The 25,154-nt window shown below is 48.6% G+C and overlaps 1 protein-coding gene across 1 annotated transcript; it reads right to left on the bottom strand.

Moving 5' to 3' along the window:
* Nucleotides 1–1,196: 1,196 nt before the first annotated feature.
* On the bottom strand, nt 1,197–25,149 carry SMC1A (structural maintenance of chromosomes 1A; the record flags this gene model as incomplete). The annotated part of the gene is made up of 22 exons (XM_036436162.2): nt 1,197–1,798; nt 2,171–2,281; nt 2,549–2,618; nt 3,796–3,947; nt 4,060–4,214; nt 4,951–5,107; nt 12,049–12,159; nt 13,155–13,308; nt 13,400–13,545; nt 14,805–14,946; nt 18,202–18,308; nt 18,408–18,524; nt 19,253–19,390; nt 19,485–19,631; nt 19,732–19,911; nt 19,995–20,180; nt 21,071–21,278; nt 21,425–21,507; nt 23,149–23,289; nt 23,387–23,645; nt 24,715–24,953; nt 25,051–25,149. Coding segments are annotated over 22 exons (3,186 nt in total), but the record flags the coding sequence as incomplete, so codon positions are not given.
* Between the last annotated feature and the right edge of the window lie 5 nt (nt 25,150–25,154).

Below are 25,154 nucleotides of genomic sequence, written 5' to 3'. Positions count from 1 at the left end.
CAGAGACTGACCTCGTGGCAGCAGGCTGCGCCCAAAACGAACATCAGCATGTTTGGCTGGGGTGTGGCCCAGGCCACCTCTCCCTACTTCCTCACCATTCAGGCCGGGGCCCTGGGCACCCCGTTATTATACAGGATCGAAGCTCCGGATTTCCTTAGGCCCTCCCCCATCGGTGCCCGGGACTCTCCTGGTAACCAGGACGTTCCGCGTCCCCAGATTTGGAGGCTCCTTCTGTCCCTAACAACAGGGATCGGAAGCCCTCGGGGACCCAGGCATGAGAAGGCGGTGGGCTCCGAGCAGGGATAAGGCCTCCAGTGAGAAGCTTGACATCATCAGATCCTATGTGAGGTAGGTAAGATTGTGAGCCCTATTTGACAGATGGGGAAACAGCGAGGCGCAGGATAGTCAAATGACTTGCCCAATGTCACACGAGCGAGTGATTAAAAACATGGGACTAGGGCTCCCGCTGGGAGCACGCCCGCGCGCTTCCTGCTTTTCCTCACCCCGCCCCAAGTGCATTGCCATTACCGCCCTCGCTCCCAAGCTCCTAGGGCCCTTCCGTTACCTCTACTGTTTGGTTTCCTGCACCCATTTCTCCTAGGAATTACTTTTCCTACCTCGGGATTTCAAAAAACGGGACTAGAACCTGCAACTGTCTGTCCCTGGAGCCCGGGCTTTGCGCCCAGTGCCTGACAAGCCCTACCAACTTATCCGGGCCCAGCTCCGATCCGACCTCCTCCAGGAAGCCTGGAGGCGGTGGGCTCCTCAAATCCAAAGTGCCTATACGTGATTCCGCTGCCACAGGAACTCCTGAACCTGACGCATTTCCTTAGGAGGGATCACACGACTCAGTTCTGCATTCCTAGCGGAGAGCCTGACAAGCAGCGCGCTCACTATGCCTCTGATAAATACACAGATAAATGCAAACACAAATGAGGGGATGCAGGCAGCCTCACGTGACTGCCCGACTCCTTCCTATGAGATTCTGAATACCTTTGCCCAGTTCTGGGATGCAGTCATACGAAGCTCTCTTGGAGTCAAATTCAACCTAGGTCCTTTTTTTTTTTTTTTTTTTTTTTTTAACCCTCACTGGAGAAATGAGGATATTTTTCTGGTTGATTTTTAGAGTAGGAGGGAGGGGGAGCGGGGGAGAGAGAAACATCGATGTGAGAGATACATCAATTGGTTGCCTCCCACACACACCAGGACCAGGGGCGGGGGAATCAAGCCTGCAACCCAGATAAATGCCCTTGACTGGGAATCAAACCCAGGACCCGTTAATGTGCAGGCCGATGCTCCAACCACTGAGCCACGCCAGCCAGGGCCAACCTAGGTTCCTTCTAAAACGAGTCTCCAATATCATTATTTTGCAAACACAACCACATGCACACACACATACCCACATACAAGCAAAATGCAAGGAGTTCCATAGACCTATGTAATGGGCCGATGGAAGGCAAGGTCTGGGGGGAGGGGATGGACAAATGGCCCTGTTTAGCTCAGCACCTTCCAGAGGCCTGGATGCTCCCTGCAGCTCCGGAGTTTTTGCTCCAGACCTAACACCACCTCTGTTCCTCTTGGTACTCAGACAGCGGCGCCAAATCCCACGACAACAGCAAACAAGGAGAGGAGAGAAGGGAAGGTTAAAGCCAAATATCCAGAGATTGGCAGATGGGCAGCTTAGGGATCCAGAGAGGGTGGGAGGGCGGAACTGCTACTGCTCATTGGGATTGGGGTTGGCATCTGGGTACTTGGTGAGGTCAAAGGTCAAGACTTTGCTGATCACACAGTCCCCTTGCTGAAGGAGGAGAGAGAGAGAGAAAAATGAAATTGTAAGGAGGGAATTAAGAGGGGTCCAAGAGTCCCAGGACTGGGGGCCTCAAGCCCTCCTCCCTAGCAGTGGTTCTCTCTGGGTTTTCTCCATGCCCACCTCTGCGTGCTGCTGCTGCTCTGTCTGGCTGCCCGTGCCTGGCCTTGCCATTTGTGCCCAGGTGCAATGGCCCTGCCCCGCTGGGGTGGGTAAGCCTCCGGGGCAGAGCTCCAACCAGCCCAGACGGCCAGTCAGGAAACTGAGTCTCTGGCTTCACCACCTCGCACCCCTTCCCTGTGGCTTCCCGCCCTGCCCCGGGGAGTCAGGCAGGGAGTGGGGCTGGCTCCACGCCCACCCTACCTCTGGGTAGACGCCAATGAGGCTCTCGGCCTTGGTGTAGAACTCCTCCTTGAGAGAGATGACGATGGCCTGGAAGTTGCAGGTGGACTGCTCCTTGATGTAGTTGGCCACCTGTGGAGGGGCCACCGACACACAGCAGGCTGAAGCCTTACATATGCCTTACGTGTTCCCAGCCAGAACCAGAAGCAGAGGCGGGGGCACAGGCTGAAGAGATACTAAGAAGAGGCCACTGACTAGCAGGGCGTGAATGACCCTGGGCCCAGCCTCCCCACACAGAGAGCAAACAGCGGGACAAGCTAGGGCACACTCAGGATCTGACCCCCCAAACCCAGCCCCAGCCTAGCGGCCTCCCTGGGGCCCCTCTTCCCTTGCACCCACCTTGCCAATGTTGGTGTTATCCAGGGCGGCATCAATCTCATCCAGGACAAAGAAGGGGGCCGGCTTGTAGCTGGGGGGAGCAGGAGGGAAGGGGGACCAGTAGGTGAGTGACATGGATGGGGTGGGGGTGGGGCAGAACAGCCCATGGCCCATCACACAGGCCAGATACCCCTCCAAAGGCCAACAGACCCACTGAGCCCTCTGCAGCACCCAGATCCCATAGAACCAGCAGACACGGCCCTCCCAGGCTGACTGGGAAGGTGAAGCTGCCCTAGGCTCTGGCCATACTCACCAGGCCGGCTAGAACTAGTCTGCCCTGCCCACCTGCACCTTGCTCTCATGTCTGCCTGCCTACACACGTATTACACAGTCCGCCTGTAATGCCTCCTCTCTCCCTGGCCAATTTCTACTCATTCTTTTATAATTGATTGCAGAGAGGAAGGGAGAGAAAGAAACATCAATAATGAGAATCACTCAACAGCTGCCTCCTGCATGGCCCCCTCCTGGGGATCGAGCCCACAACCCGAGCATGTGCCCGGGCTGGGAATTGAACTGTGACCTCCTGATTCATAGGTCAACACTCAACCACTGAGCCACGCTGGTCGGGCTCTCCTCATTCTTTACATTTCCTGCTCATGTGTTACCTACTTTACCTCCAAAAGCCTTTGCTGGCCAGCCGTATCCTTCTCCAGAGTGGGCGGTGCCCCTCCTCTGTGGTTACAAAACCAAGCTCACCGCCTGCTTACACATCTGGCTACCACTAACCCACAAGCTCCTTGAGGACAGAGACCATGTCTGATTCATCTGTGACACGAATAGCCCCAGGGGGTCTGGTATGGAGTGGCCCTCAAGAAACGCTCACTGAATGACACTACACAATCCAGCGCTAGGTTGTGGGGGTCAGGTTCAAGTACAAGTGGCATTCAGGAGGGGAAGGTCACGGTATGCTTCTCAGGTCAAAACAGGCTTCCCAGAGGAACAGGAGGAGGAGGAGACGTGAAGGGGCGGTAGGTGATGGTCACACCGTATTTGCATGGAAAAGACTGATTGGCCAGCAATCACGTGAGCCACACCCTAGTGGGAGGACTGAATACATGCGGGGCTAGTGGGGGCATGCTGATGGGGGTGATGGGGGGGGGGGGGGAAGGGGCCTAGGAAACCAAGGCCAGGTGTGGTAGTAGGTAGGGAAACAGGGGCGCAATCCCATTCAGTCTCTTCACCAACTGCCCTGGCGGGTACAGCCTTACCTGTGAATGGCAAAGAGCAGCGCCAGCGCTGCCACGGTTTTCTCCCCGCCTGACAAGTTGTCCATGGGCCGGAAGCGTTTGCCGGGGGCCACGCAGTTGTAGTTGATGCCGTCCAAATAGGGCTCCTCGGGGTTCTCAGGGCCCAGGAATGCCTAGGGCGGAGGCAGATGGCTGAGGACTTCGGTCTGGATGGGGATGTGGACAGGAAGCCTCGAGGGCAGCTGAGGGTGTCAGGGGCTGGTTGGGTAAGGGGCTCCCGCCTACCTGGGCACTGCTGTTGCGGGACAGGGCCTTGTAGATCTCATCGATGTTGGTGGCCACGGATTCAAAACAAGCGTTGAAGCGGTCAAAGCGCTCTTTCTTGATCTGTTCGAATGCCTGCTTGGCCTTCTTGGCTCGCTTTCGGGCCGCCTCGAACTCTGCCGCAAGGGAGACAGGGAACCCCTCAGTGCCCAGGCTCCGCCAAGGCTGAGGACCGTGCTGTCTGACAAGGATGACCCGCAAGTGACAATCTACGGAGCAGCGATACCCCGCAGAGGGAGACAGTGCCTGGGGAAGAGGCCCAGGGTGATGGTCCCACCACCAGCTGTAACCGGTGGACTGGCCACTTGGTGCAAAGGAAGCAATACGGGCTTGGAGCCACATACACATGGGTTCTTCCCTGGGCTCTTCCAGCAACCAGCTGTGTAACTGTCGCAGGCAATTCGCCCTCTTTGAACCGCAGCAGTTTTTCCTACTCTATAAAACAGGTGTCAAACCCTAACCGGTTTGGCTCAGTGGTAGAGCGTGGGCCTGTGGACTGAAAGGTCCCAGGTTCGATTCCGGTCAAGGGCATGTACCTTGGTTGCGGGCACATCCCCAGTGGGGGCTGTGCAAGAGGCAGCTGATCCATGTTTCTCTCACCTTGATGTTTCTAACTCTATCTCTCTCCCTCCCTCTCTATGAAGAATCAATAAAATATATTTTTAAATCAATAAAATATATTTAAAAACAAACAAACAAAAAACAAGTGTGATAACCCCTACTGTTAGCCTCCTGGGCGTTTCAAGTAAGAAAGCATGTAGAAACGGGAGCTCTCGGGATGTACAGCAGGCCCCTGCCACCCCTCCGGCCTCCTGTCTTTATCGTGGCCCAAGTGGAAGGGGGCAATCCTACCGTCCGAGGTCTCCTGGAACTTGTCCCGGACACTCTCCAGCTTCTCCATGGCCTTCATGTTGGGGGCGGCAATCCGCTGCAGCACGCTCTGCTGCTCGTTCAGCTTCTGCTGCAGCGTGTTCATCTCCTGCTTGATCTCCTCCTCGGCCTGAGCATCCTGCAAACCCCAGGCCCCGTGACGTCAAGGAAGGCCGGGGCCCATCGCCCAGCCCCCAGAGATGCTTCGCTGCGTGGGTACCCACTCCTGAGCAGAGTGCAGGCTCTCCCCCAGCTCAGTTCCTCCCACAGTAACCATCCCGCCCTCCCCAGAAATCACAGGCTGGTGCTGCTTTCTCATCTCTTCTCAGCCCTTCCCCCCAGCCCTGTCACCGTCTCCGTCTCTCAGGAGCAGCTGGTGGGGCCCCTCGCTGGCTCTCAGCCCAGGCCGGGAGCCAGCATCATCCCAGGGTGACCTCGAGGCGCCCATGCAGGCCGGCAGGGACTGTGCAATAAATAACCAGATCACTACATCTGAGCAAATTCCACTTGAGTTTGGTTTTAGGTTTTATGGATATTGCGCTGCGTGTCTGTGCTTGTGCCGCCTTTCTGCCGCTTTTAGTCAATAAATATTTACTGAGTGCCTTCTGAGTGCCAGGCACCGGGGCCTGAGAACCTGGGAGCCACGGTTCCTGTGCTCACAGAGCTGGCAGACTCACGGGGGAATGCATGCAAGTACTTGATCGGGACACTACAGGGTGACACCAAAACTCGATCAACTGACACGGGGCCAGCACACAAGGTCACCTACTCAGACTCCGCAGCCAGGGGAGGCTTCTAGGAACATGCTTATGCTCAGGCCTGCGGACTGAATGGTGAGGTTGGAGAGAAAGAACAGGCTTTTATACTGATGGGGCATCGCATGCAAAACCAGAGGTTTGCTCATAGTTTCTTCAAGGAATTGGAAGCAATTCAAAAGAGTATCAGCTTTAAAAATGTCACTGGGTGGAGATGGGCAAAGGGGAGGTATGGGGGACATCTGTAATAGTGTTAATAACAATAACATTCAAAAGCCCCTCCACCCCACAAAAAAGGCAATTCAACATGGCAAAAGTAGCAACTGTGTGTATGTGTGTGCACTCGAGTGCATGCTGGGAAGAAGAGGCAAGGCTAGAAGCACGCGAGAAGCCTGATGATGAAGGGCCTTGTAGGATTTAAGAGGTTTGGACTTCATCCAAAAGATGTGACGCTCCACCGAATGCCTTGAAGCGCAGAAGTGACATGACTATATATATAAATATATTTTAGGAAAGCCCTTCTGAAGATTTCTAAATACCGGTGTGAAGTGGTCTCCAGGATGGAAGCGAAACACAAAAGGTACTCGACGCAATGCTACCTTTCATCTGAGAGCAGGAATATGAATATATTTGCATACAAATGTATTTGTCTTTCAAAAGTACAGCAGCAAAAAAAAAAAAAAAAAAAAGGATAATCCAAGAGCTAATTAAAACGGTTACAGAGGATGAGAGGTTACGGGGACAGGAAAGGAAGCTCAACTTCTCTTCATGTGCCTTGTATTATACTTTTGGGTTTAGAACAATATGAAGACTACATAGTTATAAGAAAGAATTCAACCAAAATGTGGAAAACACTGGGTAAAAGAATTGCTGGGTGGAATGACTGGGTCAAGAAGGTGAAGGCATTAGCTAAAGGACATATACGAATCCTCCATGGACACAGAAGTAGTTTGGTGAAGGCCAAGGGAGAAAAGACAGGGTGGGTGGAGGTGGGCAAAGGGGGGAGGGGAGGACACCTGCAATGATGTCAACATTAAAATTTTCCACCAAAAAAAAAATTAAAAGCAATTGTTGGGGAACCAGATATTCACAAGATGCCAAAAAATCACCCTAAAGTTTTCTAACTATGTTCAAAGGTAAAAGTGTTTGTTTGGTGTTGAGAGATCTGGCCATACCTTAACTGAGAACCAAACTTAGCAGCATGAATAGGGAGCATCCTGACAGTATGTGCCTCCTGGCATGACGCAATCCAAAGTGCAAAGCATCACCAAGGAACTGTTCTTGCCAAAAAATTACTTAACCGGAACCCATCAAGCCTCCAGAAGAGATCAAACTCCCAATCACAGGAAGAGCAAGTTAAGCGACATGAAAACAAACTGGCATATCTATAACGTACCCCCAACATATCCATTCTTTGAGACAACACACACACACACACAAAGACGAACACACAGACTCTTCAAAAGATCAGTTATGAAAAAAGGTGAGGGGAATATTCCACATTAATGGAAATCAAAGGGACAGAAGAACCAAAAGCAACATACAATTGGATCATAGTTTGGTGGGGTTTTTTTTAAGCTTTTATAAAAGACACTTTTGAAACACATAGGGAAATCTGAATGCGGGTAGGATATGAAATATGAAATTACTATTACTCTTCTTAGGTATAATATGGAATTGTGATTATTCTTAGGATGCTAAACCATTCAGAGTTGAAGCCTGCAGCTTCCTTCAAACAGTTCAGCAAAGCACAGAGAAACTGTGCCGTGTAGAGGGAAGGGAATCGAGCTGAGAGAGAAAGCACACTGAAAAATATTCATTGGTGAATTTAAGGTGAAGGGCATATGGATGATCACTATACTATCCTTTCAATTATTCTATAGGTTTGAACGTTTTCAAAATTAAAGTTGGGAATAATTAATCACAATGCAAAAAAAGAGCAATCCCTTAAAAACTAAAAACTAAACAAAATTACCTGACTATATATTAAGTTGTTTAAACCCAGAGAATTCTTTCAAATTACTTTAAAATAGAAATACATGTCCAATGAGCTATTCGCTTAACAAAAAAAGAACCTCAAGGAAATCTTAGACAGCATTCAAAAGTTAAATTGTTGCTAATAGTATCTTATTGTGGTTTCCAAACTCTTACAGAATAAGATAAATATGTTACTATGTTAGTGTACTGGCAGCTAAGAACCAAGATTTTTTAGCAGGAGTAACTGGAGACTCAACCATAAAATCAATGATGTTGAACTATGAGAATTACTACCGTGTTTCCCCCAAAAATAAGACATCCTCCGAAAATAAGACCTAGCGCATGGAAAGATAAGACACCCCCTGAAAATAAGAACTAGCGCAACTTTGGGAGAAAAAATTAATATAAGATACTGTCTTATTTTCGGGGAAACAGGGTATTTAAATTGGAATCGTGATACATGTTCCTTCCAAAGAAAAATATACATTTTGTAGCTCAGTCTACCAAAAAGTTCTAGAAGCACCAAGCAACCCAGCAGTTCTAAGCACTCCAGTGTCCAGACGGTTGTCACTAAATAACAGCATTTTCCGACTAAAAGAAGTCAAGAGCTTTTCAGAGAAATGGCTAATTCAGGACATGGGGTAGGAAATGCAGAGAATGAGTCTGGAAATACCAAGAAGCAAGGAAGATATCAAAGACGACAAGAGCTGTGTCAAAATGACTCAGAAGCCAACTTGAATGAGTTCCCACTGGCCAAACAGGCGACAATTTGATCAGTAAGAATCACCACCACCACGGAGTACAACATAGCAAATGTGTTTAAACCTCTAAGTTCATAATGACAAGAAAACAATTTAGTGGACGTATCTTGAGAATGCCACAGAGAGAACTCATTAGCTTATAAATGGTAATACAGGGAAAGAATCAAGCATATATATCCTGCCTTTCCTACACAAACTATACCTCAGGGCAGTGGTCGGCAAACTCATTAGTCAACAGAGCCAAATATCAACAGTATAACGATTGAAATTTCTTTTGAGCCGAAACCGGCTTGGCTCAGTGGATAGAGCGTCTGCCTGCAGACTGAAAGGTCCCAGGTTTGATTCTGGTCAACGGCATGTACCTTGGTGGCGGGCACATCCCCAGCGGGGGGTGTGCAAGAGGCAGCTAATTGATGATTCTCATCGATGTTTCTAACTCTCTCTATCCCTCTCTCTTCCTCTCTGTAAAAATCAATAAAATATAATTTTTAAAAAAAGAAATTTCTTTTGAGAGCCAAATTTTTTAAACATAAGCTTCTTCTAATGCCACTTCTTCAAAATAGACTCGCCCAGGCTATGGTGTTTTGTGGAAGAGCCACACTCAAGGGGCCAAAGAGCTGCGTGGGGCTCTCGAGCCGCAGTTTGTCGACCACTGCCTCAGGGTAACCAAACAACTGATGAGAGAAAAATCTCTTTACAGTATTCTAGATAATAAAGAAACTGTGACCTCCTGGTTCATAGGTCACCGCTCAAGCACTGGCACAAGAGGAAGACAACCAATCAAAGTGTCTCTCTCACATGGATGTTTCTCTCTCTCTGTCTCCCTCTCCGCTCCCATCCACTCTCGAAAAATCAATGGAAAGAAATTTAACTCACTCCCTCAGGTGGGTAAAAAAAAAAAATGGATAGAGCTAACAATGTCTGAACCCAGTGATCAGGATTGTTTTTCTTTTTCAAACATACACAAAAACGCAGAGAATTTAATGAACTCCCATGTACCTATTACCCAGCTTCAATAATCATCAACTCAGAGCAAATACTCTGCCATCTACACCTAATTCCTTTCCATGTTCAATTATTTTTAAAACAGATCTCAGAAACAGCATTGCATCCATAAATACTTCCACTTGATCTCGAGAGCGGGGTTTCGGAATCTCGGCACTGCTGACACTTGGGGCCAGATGCACCGGCTCTGTGGGGGCTGTCCTATGTGCGGTAGGTGTTTCACAGCTTCCCCAGACGGCGGGAGTAACCTCCGGCCCAGTTGTGACAAGTGGGTGTGAGGATTATCTCCAGACATTAACACATGTCCCCTAGGGATGCAAACTTCACCTCACACTCCATTCTGAACCACTGTTATAAGACAGGACGGTTAAAAATAAAACCCAAGGGGGTTCAATTGGGGGAAAAGGAGACATATGTAAAACTCTAGAAAAATAAATAAATACAATAAATAAAGCCAATACCATTAACTCGCCTAAAAATATTAGCAGCGATTCCTGAGCATCATAAATTATCTGGTCAGTGTTCAAATGGTCCCGATTGTTTTGTAAAAAAAATTTTTACAGCCCTGGCTGGTACTGCTCAGTAGTTAGAATGCTGTCCCTAGCACGGAAGGGTCTCGGGTTCTATTCCTAGTCAAGGGTGCATACCTGGGTGGTAGGTTCAATCCCCAGCCCCAAGGGTATATGTGCAGGAGGCATCTAATTGATGTGCGTCTCTCACATCAATGTTTCTCTCTCTCCCTTTCCCCCTCCTTCCTTTCCACTCTCTAAAAATATCCTTAGATGAGGATTAACAAAAACCAAAAGCAAACCAGAAAAGTTGTACAGGTTTTTAAAGCAAGGTATACACATTGCTTTAAAGCAAGGTACACACAAAGTAAGGTATACACATTGCAACTGGCTGACAGGTCTCTTAAATCTCATTTAATCTATAAATTCCCCCTTTCTTTGCAATGGACTTAAATGAGAGCTGCATATTCCGATGGGTTGATTTGTCTCCTATAGTCTATAAAAGTTCCCCCTCTGTATTTATTTTCTTTCTTCATATATATATGGAAGAGAACAGGTCTTCTGTCCTTCACTTTCCAGGATGGATTTGGCTGAATGCATCCCTGAGCTTTCATTTCACATGTTCCTTTGACACCCATGTTTCTTATAATTGGTGGTTATAAAAGCTCGATCAGATCCTTGAGTTTTTGGCAAGAATTTTTCATAAGAATGTTGAACAATGATCAATCTTATCTTGACAAAGACAGGACTGGCATTCAGTGCCCACTGATGCGACACAAAAGGAAGTTTACAACCACAGAGTACCACCTATGACGTATTCTTGTCAAAACTAAAAAATGAACCTGAATCCAGTCACACCCTAGACTTAACTACCGGTTTACAGAAACACAGGGTATGGAACAACATGTTAAATAACATGATGGGACATACTCAGCCAAATTTGGAATGCAGAAAATTGTGCGGGTCCAATGACCCAGTTTCTTCCATAAATAGGAAGAGAGAAATGTTACAGACTAGAAGAAACCAATTCTAACATATGGACCTCACTTGAATCCTGATTTAAACACAAAAACTGTGCAAAAGAAAAAAAGATATTTATGGGATGTTCACGGGAATCTAAACATTTACTAAGTATTAGATGATATTAACGAGTTGTAGTTACGTTTTTTAAAGAGTCCTTCCATGAATGGAATAGCTGGCATTTGATTTAAATAAAATAGGCCAACAGGGAGATGGAAGGGTATAAAAAACAAGATTGACCATATGTTGCTAATTGCTGAAGCTGAGTAATAGGTACCTGGGGATTCATTATAGCATTCTCTATATATTTGAGAACTTCCATAATAAGAAGTTTTTAAAAAATCAATTCCCCCTGCTATAATGATGGATTGGAAGGCATCAGAAGCTATTTAGGAGGCTCCTGTAGTCCACGGGATAGGTGAGAGGGGCCTGCACTAGTAGGAACAGGAAAAAAGAGAATAGCTATTAGGAGATAGAATGGATAGGGCTTGGTAATTCACTGAATAGGCCAAGTGAGAGAGGGAATCTAGCGTGAGGCTCAGATTTCTGGTTTGAACCTGTGGCCAGCTCTAAGAAGGGGGATATTAGGGGAGGAGGGCTGGCATCTGAGACACCGGTGGGCCCTAGCATAGAGATGGTAGCTGAAAGAAAGATCCAGGAAGAGAAAAAGTCAAATGAGAAGAACGCCTGGGACAGAAGGCTGAGGAACCTCTGAGCTCTGTCTGTTCAGGAGCCTGTTCTCTGTGTGTGTATGGAAGTTCTCAAATATATAGAGAATGCTAGAACGAACCCCCAGATACCTATACACGGAAGGGGAGATGAGCAGTAGGCAGGGAGGGGCGCAACTTGAGGTCGGGGAGGAAGATGTGCTGGTTTATCTGTGCATATAGGGGGACACCCTGGATAATAACTCGACCCTCCCTCTCTTGCCAGCTTGTCTTTCTTTCTGGCCCTGGTCTCCAGAGGGTCCCCAGATGAGCTGACCCACGCTCTGGACAGTGGGAAAATGTCCCGTCCCCCCCCCCCCCCCCGACCCCCGTGGCCGATCCTCACCTTCAGATCCTCACACAGGTCGCCGTAGTCGATTTCGATGAGGGCCTCTCGTGCATAGATACTGGAAGTTCGCTGAGAGCCACTCACGGAATCCTCGCCCTGGGAGCTACCCTGCAAAGGCAACGCAGAGTGGAATGGAGCAGACTGGCCAGGAGAGGGCCCCTCTAGAAGGGGCTGGGGCTTCCGGGCAGCCTTCAGTGACAGAGTAAGCACCTTGTGGCAGGATGGCAGCTTTGAAGGCAAAAAGATCTGAGTTCAAAATCGGGCTCTAGTGCTGGCTAAGGCTTTGATCTGCTGCCACAGACCCACTGGGCTTCTGTTCAAATCATGCCGTGGGATCCGAGCTCTCTCATCTCTCCTGTGGGCAATGCCTGCCTGGCAGAGACGTGGTTTGGATTAGATGTAATTATGTCATGATACCTTGAGCCCTGGTGCATCTCTGGTGTGCACAGTATTTTGCTGAATTAAAGTGAAATGCTATTTTGGAAGAGGGGACGGAGGAGGACATGTGGGACTGAGATATGTGTCCAAGTAGAAGACAAGACCCACGCAAACCTCCTCAGTTATCATTCCCACACCTTGCTAGCAATCCTCACTTCCAGTGGACAAAATGACTTGGCCCTTTTATCAGCTAGAGGCCCTCCCTTTCCTACAGCTAAGCTTTGTCGCCTCTGCATTACTGATGTCCCTTACCCAACCCTCTCCTGGCCAACCTCCCTCACTGCAGCTAAGCGATCATCCCTCAGGTCCTCCATCTTCCATCTCCCTTTCCTCTTACCTCAATTGCTGCTCCTACCAACATCCATCGCCTACAGGAGCTAACAGCTCAACTCCTAAGGTTAGTGATTGAATGTTCTCCTGGCTTACCTCCCTCACCACCTACGGGCATACAGCTCTACCCACAATGCAACTTCCCTGCCACACCAGGCCTCTACCTGCCACCTCACCCATCTCCACAGCCCCCTCTGTCATCCCTTCTTATGTTCACCATCCTTTTCTCTCTCTCCCTCTCTCTCTCTCTCTCTCTCTCTCTCTCGTCCTCTCCAGCCACTTGCACACTTTTAATGTTGCTCATAGCCCACTCCAATACCAACCCTGACACTCACCTCTTCCTGACTAATGTCGTCCATGGTGCCTTTGGACAGTGGTAACTTGATGTCCTGCATCTTGCAGGCCTGTAGCAGGTTGTGGCGGTCGCTGCGCTTCTGTTCAAGCTTGGTCTCAATGGCTGTCACCTCCTTTTGTAAATGCGTCATTTCCCTACGAGGATCCAGGGACACAGGTGAGACCCAGATCCAGCAGGCTGCCTGCCATACCTACTTGCCCCAACCCCAGGCCTGAACCCACTCACTTGTTGGCGCCCCCCAGTTTCTTACGAATCTCCTCCATCTCGTGATTCTTGTCATTCACCTCGGACTTCTTGGCCAGGTGCTGGTTCTTCAGATCCTGCAGCTGGGCCATGGTCTCATCTATGATCTTCATGTGTCTTTGTTCCTCCTGGTCCCGGCAAGGGGGACAGGACAAGAGGTGAAGGCTTCCCTTCTCTCTCCTGGGATCTCCCTCTGTCCCCCCTTTTCCGTTTGGGGGAGCAGTGCTTTCACAAACCTCTCTCACCCCTCAAGCTTCTTCTATCTACTCTACATGCTCTGGTGGCCCGTTTTACCAGGTGCTAACTGTGCAGAAGTTCAAACTACAGGAAAAGTATTTAGCGGGGATGACAAAAACCACTCAAAATCCCACCAGCTAGAGATAAGCAATCAATATTTTGGCCAATTTCCTCCCAGCATTGCTTATAGGACAGATCCACAAAGTTAAGGCTAGACTATAATGAAAACTTGATATTTTGACTTGCTATTCTGGTGCATCTTTGCCACATCAAAACTACTGTTGTGAACTATAGAATAACATCAATGTGTTTTTTCAAACCCACACAAACAATATGGTGGATTTTTTCCATGAGTACACATACATGAATGCTGAAGTATTCAAGTTAACCAATACTTGCAGATTTGGAACATACACACTCTGCAATTTGCCCCGGGAAAAATAAAGGGGCTGGGAATGAGTGGTCAGTCACAGGGGACTATAGTCTGATTGTTTAAAAGGGGTGTTTTGTTTTCATTTTGATCTTAAAGTCATATAAAGAGGACATATTGACAGCTTACTCTCTAATGTCTCATAAAAAGTATATGCACAGCTTGCTGAAATCAGTTTGGCTCAGTGGATAGAGCGTCAGCCTGTGGACTGAAGGGTTTCAGGTTTGATTCCGGTCAAGGGCATGTAGCTTGGTTGCAGGCACATCCCCAGTGGGGGGTGTGCAGGAGGCAGCTGATCGATGTTTCTCTCTCATCAATGTTTCTAGCTTTCTATCCTTCTCTCTTCCTCTCTGTAAAAACTCAATAAATTAAAAAAAAAAAAAAAAAGTATATGCACAGCCCAGACAGCATGGTTCAGTGGTTGAGCATCAACCTATGAACAAGGAGGTCACAGTTCAAATCACGGTCAGGGCACATGCCCAGGTTTTGGGCTCTATCCCATATGGGGCATGCAGGAGGCAGCCAATCCATGATTCTCTCTCATCATTGATGTTTCCATCTCTCTCTCCCTCTATCTTCCTCTCTAAAATCTATTTTAAAAATATTTTTACAAAAGAATATGCATGCACAGAGAGTCTGGAAAAGCAAATATGGCAACATGGTAATGACTAAGGAATCTTGGTGACGGGGACATGGAGTTCTCATGCTCTCCTTCCTCACCTTCTTGAGCTTTTCTATCTCATTCTCATCCTTTTTCACCGTTTGCTCCCACATGTGTACTTTATCCTGATCCTCCTTCAGTTGGTTCTTTTCAAAGTCCAACTGGATGCCCAAGCGAGTCTTCTGATTCTCAAACTCCAGACTGTGGGGAGAAAGGAGAACTAGGCCCAGGATGTAGGGACCCAGGGTTACTGCTAAATCGCAGTCACCACCCAGCCCATCCAACCGCATCCACATAAATAAAACTGTTCCCTGAAGTTGGAGGACTAAGTTCCTCGGCCAGGCCTTATGGTGTTCCTCGCACCAGCCAGGGGGAACCGTGCCAAAATGCAGTAGTCTCCCTTTAACCGCTGTGGGACTCCAGACCTTCCACCCACAACTTCCTAGGTGGAAGCACAGAAAGGCCCACCTCAACCCACCAGCTGTAATTCCTATTTACTGAGCTTCTGTGTGCTTCACATATCAATACATTGCCTCTAATCCCCTAACAACAGCTTCACAACTAGGCATTATTATCCTCATTTAACAAATAAGGAGACGTGGGCCAAGAGCTAAAGACCTCGCCCAAGGCCACAGAGCTAGTAAATGGCAAATGTGAGACTGAAACCCAGGTCTCGCACCAAACCTAGGCTCCTTCTCCTGTGGCAGTGGTGCAGTCTGGTGTGGTGGGATAAGAGGATTGGTATCCCAACTCTGCCATTTACTAATCGTGTACTCTCGGGCAAGTTAGTTATCCTCTCCGTGCCTGTTTCCTCATCTGTAAAATGGCAACAATAATAGTACTTACCTCGGAGTTACTGGGAGATAATATGTACAATGTCCTTAGAACCATGCCTGGCACCCCGTTAAGGACTCAGTAAACTGTAGTTACCATCATTACTGCCAGGTATTCATCTTATATTGACTCGTTCCAACTACTGCCCATACATGTGTACCCCCACCCCAAGATTCCAGAACTTCTAAGGGGTAGTAGAGCTTGGGTATAAAAAAAAAGAGAGAAAATACTAGATTCCTGCTATTGCCCTCCTCGCCATCTCTTCAGAACTCAAGAACATGTAACCAGCATCTAGATACTTCCTGCGGCCCCACACCCCCAATGTGGTGTCATAGATGCTGCCAGATGTCATGCTGGCAGTTTAAACCTATTAGTCACTATAATCCAAATGAGATGTAATTGACTCTATAATTTTGAGCTATGCAATTTTAAGTCCAATCTCCTAAGCATGACTCATAAAGCCCTGTGATCTGGCCCCCGCTGACCTCCCCACTGTCCCCGCCTTCCACCTGACCCCGTTTCTGTGCTGCAGACATTCGGAACTCTGTAGTTTCCAGAACAAGGCGCGGCGATCACCTCAGAGCATGCTGTTCTCGCTGCCTGGGACTCTGCTGCCTGGCTGGCTAAATCCTACTCACTCTACAGGTCTCCATTTCATCACTCCTTCTTCTGGAAACCTTTCCCGGAGGCTGTGAGCAGCTTCTTAGTTTCCTGTACACTTTGCTGGATTCCTCCCGATTTAGCCGTTGAGCTAATCAAATCCCACAGTTCCTAACGCATTTAGGATTGCTGTCTGTGCAAGACCCTTCCTTTGTCTCCTCCGGTCCACTCCCTGATTGTCACTCCCCTCATCTTCTTTACAGTGAGCGTGCACTCCAAAGCAACAGACTTACATATTTACATGAACATATGTGCACAGCCTTAAAATGCATATCCTTGTAAAATGTCATTTTTTTCAATTTACACGAATGCATGGTGCTGTACATTTATACAGGGCACTGCCTATAAATCTAGTTCTTGCTTTAAACTACCATGTAGTGTTCAGGAGTCTGCAGATTCATCACATGTAACTTATACTTTCCCCAGTGATGGCTGTCTACATTGCACCAACAGCCGACTGACAAATTATGACAAGATAAACCACCCTGAATGTGTCCCCTTTGCGACCCTGCGGCAAGACTCTCCGAGATACATACCCAGGTGTGGCTTTGCTCGAGTCACAGGACTTCCGGAGACTTATTTTCACTGAATACCTCTAGATTGTTGTCATTTACATTTCTCTGATTAGGAATGAGACTCAACATCACTTTGTAATTAGCCATTCAAGCTTCTCTTTTCATGACATGCTAACTACATCCCCTGTCCAGTTTTCCATTGGGTCTCTTGTTTGGATTTTTCCTCTTGTTGATTTAAAGTTCCTTGACCATTTCCTTTGTATTTCCTATCTACCTAAGGTACAGTATTGATCATACTAATCTGAAGTTGCTGATCTACTTGTTTGTCTCCCCTACTACTCCATAACTCAACTCGCTGAGGGCAGCGAGTTTCTAACTCAATTCTATATCCCTTGAGCTTGGCTGGGGGTTGAACAATGAATATTTAATATATGGGTTGTGGGCTATCGGAGCTGCCAATTGAGGCCCAGGGACCAGCAGATAAACTCCTTCAGAGAGACTCATCTGCCTCTTCCCCATCTCCCACCTGAACAAATGAATAAACCGAAGTGGGGAGGAGAGGAAAAACTGTTGTTTTATTCTTACTATTCTTCTAACCTAGAACTTTGTTACTCCTCGCCTGCATTGCCTATGAGGATAATGACAATAATAAAAGCTAATATCTGCTCGGCCAGTGTGGCTCAGTGGTTGAGCGTATACCTATGTATGAGCCTGGGGGATCAGTTTGATTTCTGGTCAGGGCACATGCCTGGGTTGCAGACTCGATCCCCAGTAGGGGGAGTGCAAGAGGCAGCCAATCAATGATTCATCATTGATGTTGCTCTCTCTCTTGCTCTCTCTTCCTCTCTGAAATCAATAAAATATATCTTTAAAAAAAAACACAAAACAAAACAACACTTCAGGATTATTTTTAAAAAGCTAATATTTATTGCTCTTAGTAGGTGCTATTATGCTAGATGCTTTGTAAGGATTATTTCACCTGATCCATCCAACAATGCCATGCATGACACAGGTATCATTATCCCATTTTATAGATAAGGAAATGGGAGCTGAGAGAGATCAAGTCACTGTCCAACACAAGTTGTGGAGCTGGGATTTTTAAAATATATATTTTATTGATTTTTTACAGAGAAGAAGGGAGAGGGATAGAGAGCTAGAAGCATCAATAAGAAACACCCATCAGCTGCCTCCTGCACACTCCCCACTGGGTATGTGCCAGGGCAACGCTCCATCCCGAGTCAAACCGGTCAGGGCTGGAGCTGGGATTTAACCCAGGTAAACCACATTTCAAGTAGGCACTCTTAACCACTGGACTGTGTGACTCCACCTCCCTAATGTCCCTGTTCTCTAAGGCTGACCTATAATAAACGCCCATCTCTCTAAGAGCTGCTCCCAGCCTCAGGATGTCAGGCTGGGGTCCCAGAGGCACTGCAGTCTCTACACTTACCGCTTCTTGGCGATCTCATTCTGCCTCTTCACCTTCTCTTCCTCAAACTCCCGAATGTTACGCACACCAATCTCCCGACAAAACTCTTCAAACACCTCATCCTCTACCTGACAGAAGCGAAGGAGGGCAAAGGCACTTTGGGTCAGAGTGTGATTGCAGGCCCAGCCCTGCCCCGATGCACACGCTGGCCTGGCTCCTCCACCAACCTGGTTCATCTTCTCCTTCAAGTCTTTCATTTCCCTCTCTCGGCTCTGGATGATCCTCTTGATGTCATTGATGCGAGGCCCAAAGTTGGCTAGCTCACTCTCCAGCTTGGACTTTTCCTGCAGGAAATGGGTGGAGAGGGTAAGAAGAGACCAGGCTCCTTAGAGGAAGGAGCCACCGGAGCTCCCTGGCCATGGACGCAAAGGGCTAGCTCTTCACACGCTGAGAGAACGCGACTTAGCGCCAACCAAAGCTCCAGCGTCTCTCCAACTACCACAGAGCTTCAGAAGTTTGAGAAAACTCACTTTTTAATTTTAGAAAAAGGCAAAACTACACACACACACACACACACACACATATTACATAACCCTTCCAGGGTGGTCTGGGGAAGCATGTCATGATCAAGCACATTAACATCTAGAAGAGCACCCCACACAGGGACTGAAATGTCTGTAGCTCACTTTCAATTCACTTTTAGAAGATGCTCAAATATTGACTAAATGAATGAATTCTGCTAATAATAGCCCCTAATATTCACTGAGCACTTACTGGGTGCAAAGAATCAGTCTAAGCACTTTACATATACTAACTCATTCCTTCTTCACAATGACCGTAATAAAGCAAGTAGTATCCTAACTACCATCGTACAGCTGACGATAAAAAACTTACACTGCTAGGTTAAGTGACTCGCATCACGTGACACAGAGCCAAGATCTGAACCCCTGGCTGGCTGACTTTGTGCTATGCTTAGTTCCCTGGAGCAGCCTGGGAGAGAGGGGAGTGGGACAAGTCCCCTAACCCCGGAGAAAGCTGGCCTTTAGAACACAGGGCTGGGGCCACAGCCCACCTGCAGGTTCAGGGCTAGATGGCGCGTCTTGGTCTGCTCCAGGTCGCTCTGGGAGTACTTGAGCCGCATCTGCAGCCCATGGGCCTGAGACTGCACCTGACGCAGCTCTGCCTCTTTCCGCTTGGCCTTCATCTGCTCCTGAAGTGGACAAGAAAGGAGGGCGAGGTGGTCAGAAGGCGGCTGGCCTGAGCTTAGGACCCCCCTCCCAGGGACAGCGTAGCCAGCGGCTTACTTTCAGCTCCTCCGTCAACCTCTCCTTCTTCTCTTTCAACTTGTCTACCGCCTTCTCGTCCCAGCGCCGCGCCTTGGCCTTCAGGTCACTGGCCCCGCCGGAGATCACGCCTGACTTCTGGAACAGGGTCCCATCCAGAGCCACTGTCTGCACACAGGAGGGAGAACAGAGAAGGAGAAGCTGAACAGACGGATCTCCAATACCAAGCCAGCCTGCCCCGCTCCAATCTGGGCGAGGGAACCCGTACCTTGTGGCGCTGGTGGCCTCCGAAGGCAATGCGGCGGGCATCCTCCACGTTGTCACAGACAAGGGCATTGCCACAAGCGTACTGCAGGGCCTTTTTGATGTGGGGTGGCTCGTAGCGAATGACATCGATCACCAGCTTGGCCCCCTTCAGCTCCCGGAGCTTCTCATCGGTAGGCTTCACCTGGAGGAAGAAGCTCGGTAGGTGGCAGAACAGGGGGGTCTAGGAGGTGGGTCCTTGGCGCACCGTCTTGACACCAGCCTCACCTCCAGGTAGTCAAGAGGCAAGAAGGTCTCGGGCTCCCCGCGCTGCTCCTTGATGTACTGAATACAGTCCCGGCCTGTCTTCTCCGAGTCCACAATTATGGCGTCCATGTTCTTGCCCAAAACCTTGGTCACGGCGATCTGATACTTCTTTTGTGTGGGCTGGCAGAGGTCAATCAGGCGGCCGTACTGAGCGAGGCACAAAAGGAAAAGAAAGCCTGAGACCTTGGGAGCTGGCTCAGAAACCCCAATGGCCAGCGTGGGTAGATCAGAGTCCGTGGCAGGAACATAGCCCCCGGGCTATGAAGAAAAAGCCTACTCTGACCCCAAGGCAACAAGGACATCAGACAGTCAGATCTGAATCCAAAATCACCCTTGCTGAACCTCACTTTAACCATTTCACACCCTGCTGCCTTCCCAGACACCCTACCAGACAACCTACATGCATGATCTCAAATTCTCACCCGCGTCCAGCAAAAGAAACCTCTTTTCCCAGTTCATCTACCCCCATTCTCCCCAAACCAACCATGGTTCCCTAAGAATTATCAGATGAAGGGAAAGATCTTCAAGGGCAGGGCCTGAGCCTAATTCGCCCATATAAACTCCCCAGCAGTGTCTAGAGGAAAGATCAGGAAATATTTATCAAGCCCAATTAAGCTGAACTCAGGGATGGGATTCCAGATCCGAAAAAGCCAGGCAAATGAGCGGGTTGGTTCATAGCAAGGGAACTCATATTGAAGCCTGCACAGAGCTACTTCTGGGGAGACTGATTTCTGCCCCATGGCCTCTCCCCATTCCAAGGGTCTCTCTATTCTCCCTGCCTCCCACAAGAGTGGACACAGCAAGATGAAACCTTCAGGAAGAGGCAACCGATGTGATAAAAAGAACACGAGGTTAAGAATCGGAACAAGTTGGTGTGAACTGCAGTTCTTTCACTCATAAGCTGTGCTCTCGGGCAGGTCAATTTAACCTCACAGTTCCCCCAGCTGTAAAAAATGGAATTAACAGGGCTGCTGGGGAATGATCTGACTGAGTGAAAGCAAGTGCTCAGGAAATGAGTTTTTTCTCTCCGCTCTCACCACGGAGCCTGGATAGAGACGTTTGATGCTCTCCATAATCTCCGCCTTGCGCTGCTGGCGGCTGCTCTCCTGGCGGTCGATGCGGGCGTCCCCCAGCTGCTCCATCACCTGGTTCAGCTCCTTATTGATCTCATCAATACGCCGCTTGGCCATCTCCACCTCCTCCGTCAGCTCCCCCTCCAGCTTCTTCTGCTCCTCCAGAGACTGCCTATAGAGTAAGGGGACAAAGGAATTATCCTGGCTGGTCAGGAAATACTTCCAGCTCAGAGCGCCTTGGCGGGGGGGAGGGTTGGGATAGGGAGGGTTCACAAGAACAGACCCAGAAGTAGGAGGCAAGGCTGTAGAGCCACATACTTGCTAGTCGTGATGTACTCCTCCAGTTTCTCAATCCGCTTCTGATTCTCTTCAATCTCCCGCAGCTTCTGCTTGATCTTGGCCTGGAAGAGAGACAAATACACTCCATCAGCAAGGGCTGAGCAAGGGAACTCCAAGACCATGGGGCCTGGGCTTACAGCCCCTATGTGCCTGCTTATCCTAAGCCCAATAGTCCAGACAATGGCGTTATTGCAGGCCTACTAAAAAGCAGACGCACAGTCCGGCTGATGTGGCTTGGTTGAGAGATGTCCCATGCACCAAGAGGTCACCGGTTTGATTCTTGGGCAATGCACATGGACAGGTTGCAGGCTCAATCCCCAGTAGGGGGCGTGCGGGAGACAGCCCATCAATGTCTCTCTCTCTCTCTCTCTCTCTCTCTATCCCTTTCCCTTCTTCTCTCTGAAATTAATAAAAACATTTCTCTAAAAAAGCAGATACACAGACAGTGCTCGGTGAGCTCTGCTGACGAGGCCTCCCAGGGCCTCCCAGCCTGGGCTCTCTTCCTCACCACTCAGGGAGGCTCAAACCAACGCCAGGGAAAGCTTTCTGGGCCTTTCTGCACCTGTTTAGTCATCTGTGAAATGTAGGTAACCGCCACTTCAGAAATAATGTGATTAAGTGCTTAATATAGGGGAGCTATTAATATTGACACCTACCGCCAAAAGAAGTGCTTAGCAGAATACCTGGAATGCTGAGTTCTTGGGGTAATATGACAATTTTTCCTTTCTTTTTTGTTTTATTTTTATTTTTATTTATTGATTTTAGAGAAAGGGAGAAACATAGTTTTATTGTTCCAATCATTTATGCATTCATTAGTTGATTTTTAAAAAAATTTTATTATTTATTTATTTAACACATTTTTAAAAATATATATATATTTTATTGATTTTTTAGAGAGAGGAAGAGAGAGAGCGAGCGAGCCAGAAACGTCGATGAGAAAGAAACATCGACCAGCCGCCTCCTGCACACCCCCCACCGGGGATGTGCCCACAACCAACATACATGCCCTTGACAGGAATCGAACCCGGGACCCTTCAGTCCACAGACCGACGCTCTACCACTGAGCCAAACCGGTTTTGGCTATTTAACACATTTTTATTGATTCCAGAAAGGAAGGGAGAGAAAGAAACATCAACGATGAGAGAGAATCGATTGGCTGCCTCCTGCAGGCCCCTACTGGGAATCGAGCCCACAGCTCGGGCATGTGTCTTTGACCAGAATTGAACCCGGTCAGTCCAGAGGTTGACATTCTATCCACTGAGCCAACCAATGGTCTAGGGCCATTGGTTGATTCTGACAGGGAATTGAACCCACAACCTTGGCGTAGTCAGACAATGGTCTAACCATTGGTCTAACCAACAAGCAAGGGCCATAACACTTTTCTATTCTTGTTATTATTTCACTATCATTATTATTAGGACAGTAAATGAAGTATACTTGATAAGAGTGTGGGCTTCAGAGCTAGACTGGCCAGGTTCATATCCTGGTTCTGCCACTTAATAATGAAGTGACCATAAGCAAATTGCCTCACCTCTGTGCTCTAGTTTCCTCATTTGGAAAAGCAGATATTAAATGAGTGAATACATGTATAGTGCCCAACACTCAGTAAGTACTTGCTCGATGCTAGCTGTTGTTGGTACAATTAAGATAATCATTACTTCCTTTTCTCTGGACCATCATCCCCAATCTTGTAACATGCCCACCTCTGTCTCTACTTTCTTCCGCTCTTCCAGATCCAGCCGGTCCTGGTCAGCTTTCTGGTCTCGATTGAACTTCTCCAGCTCCTGGGCCAGAGTAGCTGCTCTCTTGCTGGCTTCTTCTTTCAACCGGTGGTATTTCTTCACCTGTGTCAGAGACAGGGAAGGAGGACACAGATGGCCGGTCAGTCCATGTCAGCCCAGCAATCTCCCCATCCTCCCCCGCAGCCCTCCCAGAGCCCACCTGATTCTCCTCCAGGGTCAAGTCTCTGCCCTGACTCTGACTCTCCTCTTCCATCCGCTCCTCAAACTCCTGCCGGGCTTTCTCCACCGAGAGCATCTCCTTTTCCAGCTCATCCATGTCGCCTTTACGCTTCTTGTAATGCTTCTGAGCGTTCTGTAGGGACTTCTTGGCTGCTTCCAGCTTCTTGATTTTGTGGGAGGTGTTCTCCTTGGCTTTGATGTATTGAGGCCGCTTCTGGTTCAATTCTGAGTCCTTTTCCCTTTTGTCAGAGGGGAAGGAAAGAACAAGTCAGCACTGCTGGAGAAGGGAGGGTTCCTAGGTTTTTTACCCAAAGAAAGGGATGCCTGAGCCCCTCCACACACACACACACACTCTTTCTCATGCGCACGCGCACACAGCCAGCCCCAGGGAACTGCCTACGAATAAGGACGTGATGTCCCACAGGTCCTCAAAAAAGGGGCTGATTATTCCCCCTGGGACCTACTGCCTGGCGTTCCAGGCCCTCCATAAGGTTAAAGCTGCCACCCTGGCCTCAACCAGCCAGGCCAGAACCCTCATAACAACTCTGAGCATATCCTGTGTTAGCCGGCCCCCATCTGAACTAGCCTTTTAAAATTCCTGTCCCTGCCCTAGCCAGTTTGGCTCAGGGTGTAGCGCGTCGGCCTGCTACTGAAGGGTCCCGGGTTTGATTCCAGGCAAGAGCACGCACCTTGGTTGCAGGCCCCTCCCCAGTCAGGGCACATGCAAGAGGCAACCAATCGATGTGTCTCTCTCACATCGATATTTCTCTTTTTCCCTCTCCCTTCCACTTTTTCTAAAAATCAATAGAAAAATGTCCTCAGGTGAGGATTAAAAAATGACCTGGGATTCTCATCGCTTCGTCACCCTTTCGAGTTCTCCCTCTTCTGAGCACCTATCAACCCAGAGCCTGAGTATTTAAACACTCTATTTGTCTAAAATGCAAGTCAAGCCCTAGCTGGTTCAGATCAGTGGATAGAGTGTCAGCCTGCGGACTGAAGGGTCTCAGGTTCGATTCCGGTCAAGGGTACATGCCTGGATTTCGGGCTTAATCTCATTGTGGGACAGGCATGGAGGAGGCAGCTGATCAATGATCTCCCTCATCATTGATGTTTCTACCTCTCTCCCCCTTCCACTCTGAAATCAATAAAAAAAAATATTTTTTTTAAATAATTAAAAAAATAAAAAATAAAATGCAAGTCGGGGAGAATAAAGAAACCAGCATGGACGCTGAACTCCAGGCTGAGGAGCCCTAGGAAATAGGAGCCTCTTGGTCTCCCATGAATCGCGAGCCCACGCCTGTCTCTTACTTGATCTCCTTCTCAATCTGCTGCTGCTCCCGCATCATTTTGCCCAGCTCCTTCTTCTTCTCCTTTAGCTCGTCCTCCACCTTGTCCATGCGCTTCTTGTCCTTCTCGATCTCCTTGTTCTTGGAGGCCAGCTCCTTATTGAGCTTCTCGATCTCCACCTCGTTGTGGTACAGCTTAAAGAGCTGCAGCTGCACCTGTGCGCGCACCACCTCGTCCTTCAGGCGCTGGTAGCGGTCGGCCTGTGCAAATAGGGGCATAGAGGTTAGGGGTTGCGTCAGTAAGGCCCTGGGCCCCCCATCTTCTCTCAGGGCCCAGAGGCAGCCTACCGCCACCTACCTCTTCTTTCTCTTGTTTGGCCTCCTTGCGTTCCGCTGCGATGTTTTTCTTGCGGTGGTAATTGAACTGCGTGTCCTCCTCGGCTTTTACCATTTCCTTCTTCC

The sequence above is a fragment of the Pipistrellus kuhlii genome, unplaced genomic scaffold (assembly GCF_014108245.1).
Source record: "Pipistrellus kuhlii isolate mPipKuh1 unplaced genomic scaffold, mPipKuh1.p scaffold_m20_p_130, whole genome shotgun sequence".
NCBI classification, from domain to species: domain Eukaryota; kingdom Metazoa; phylum Chordata; class Mammalia; order Chiroptera; family Vespertilionidae; genus Pipistrellus; species Pipistrellus kuhlii.
The sequence above is the reverse complement of the archived record's forward strand: the minus strand, read 5'-3'. Positions and strand labels throughout refer to the sequence as shown.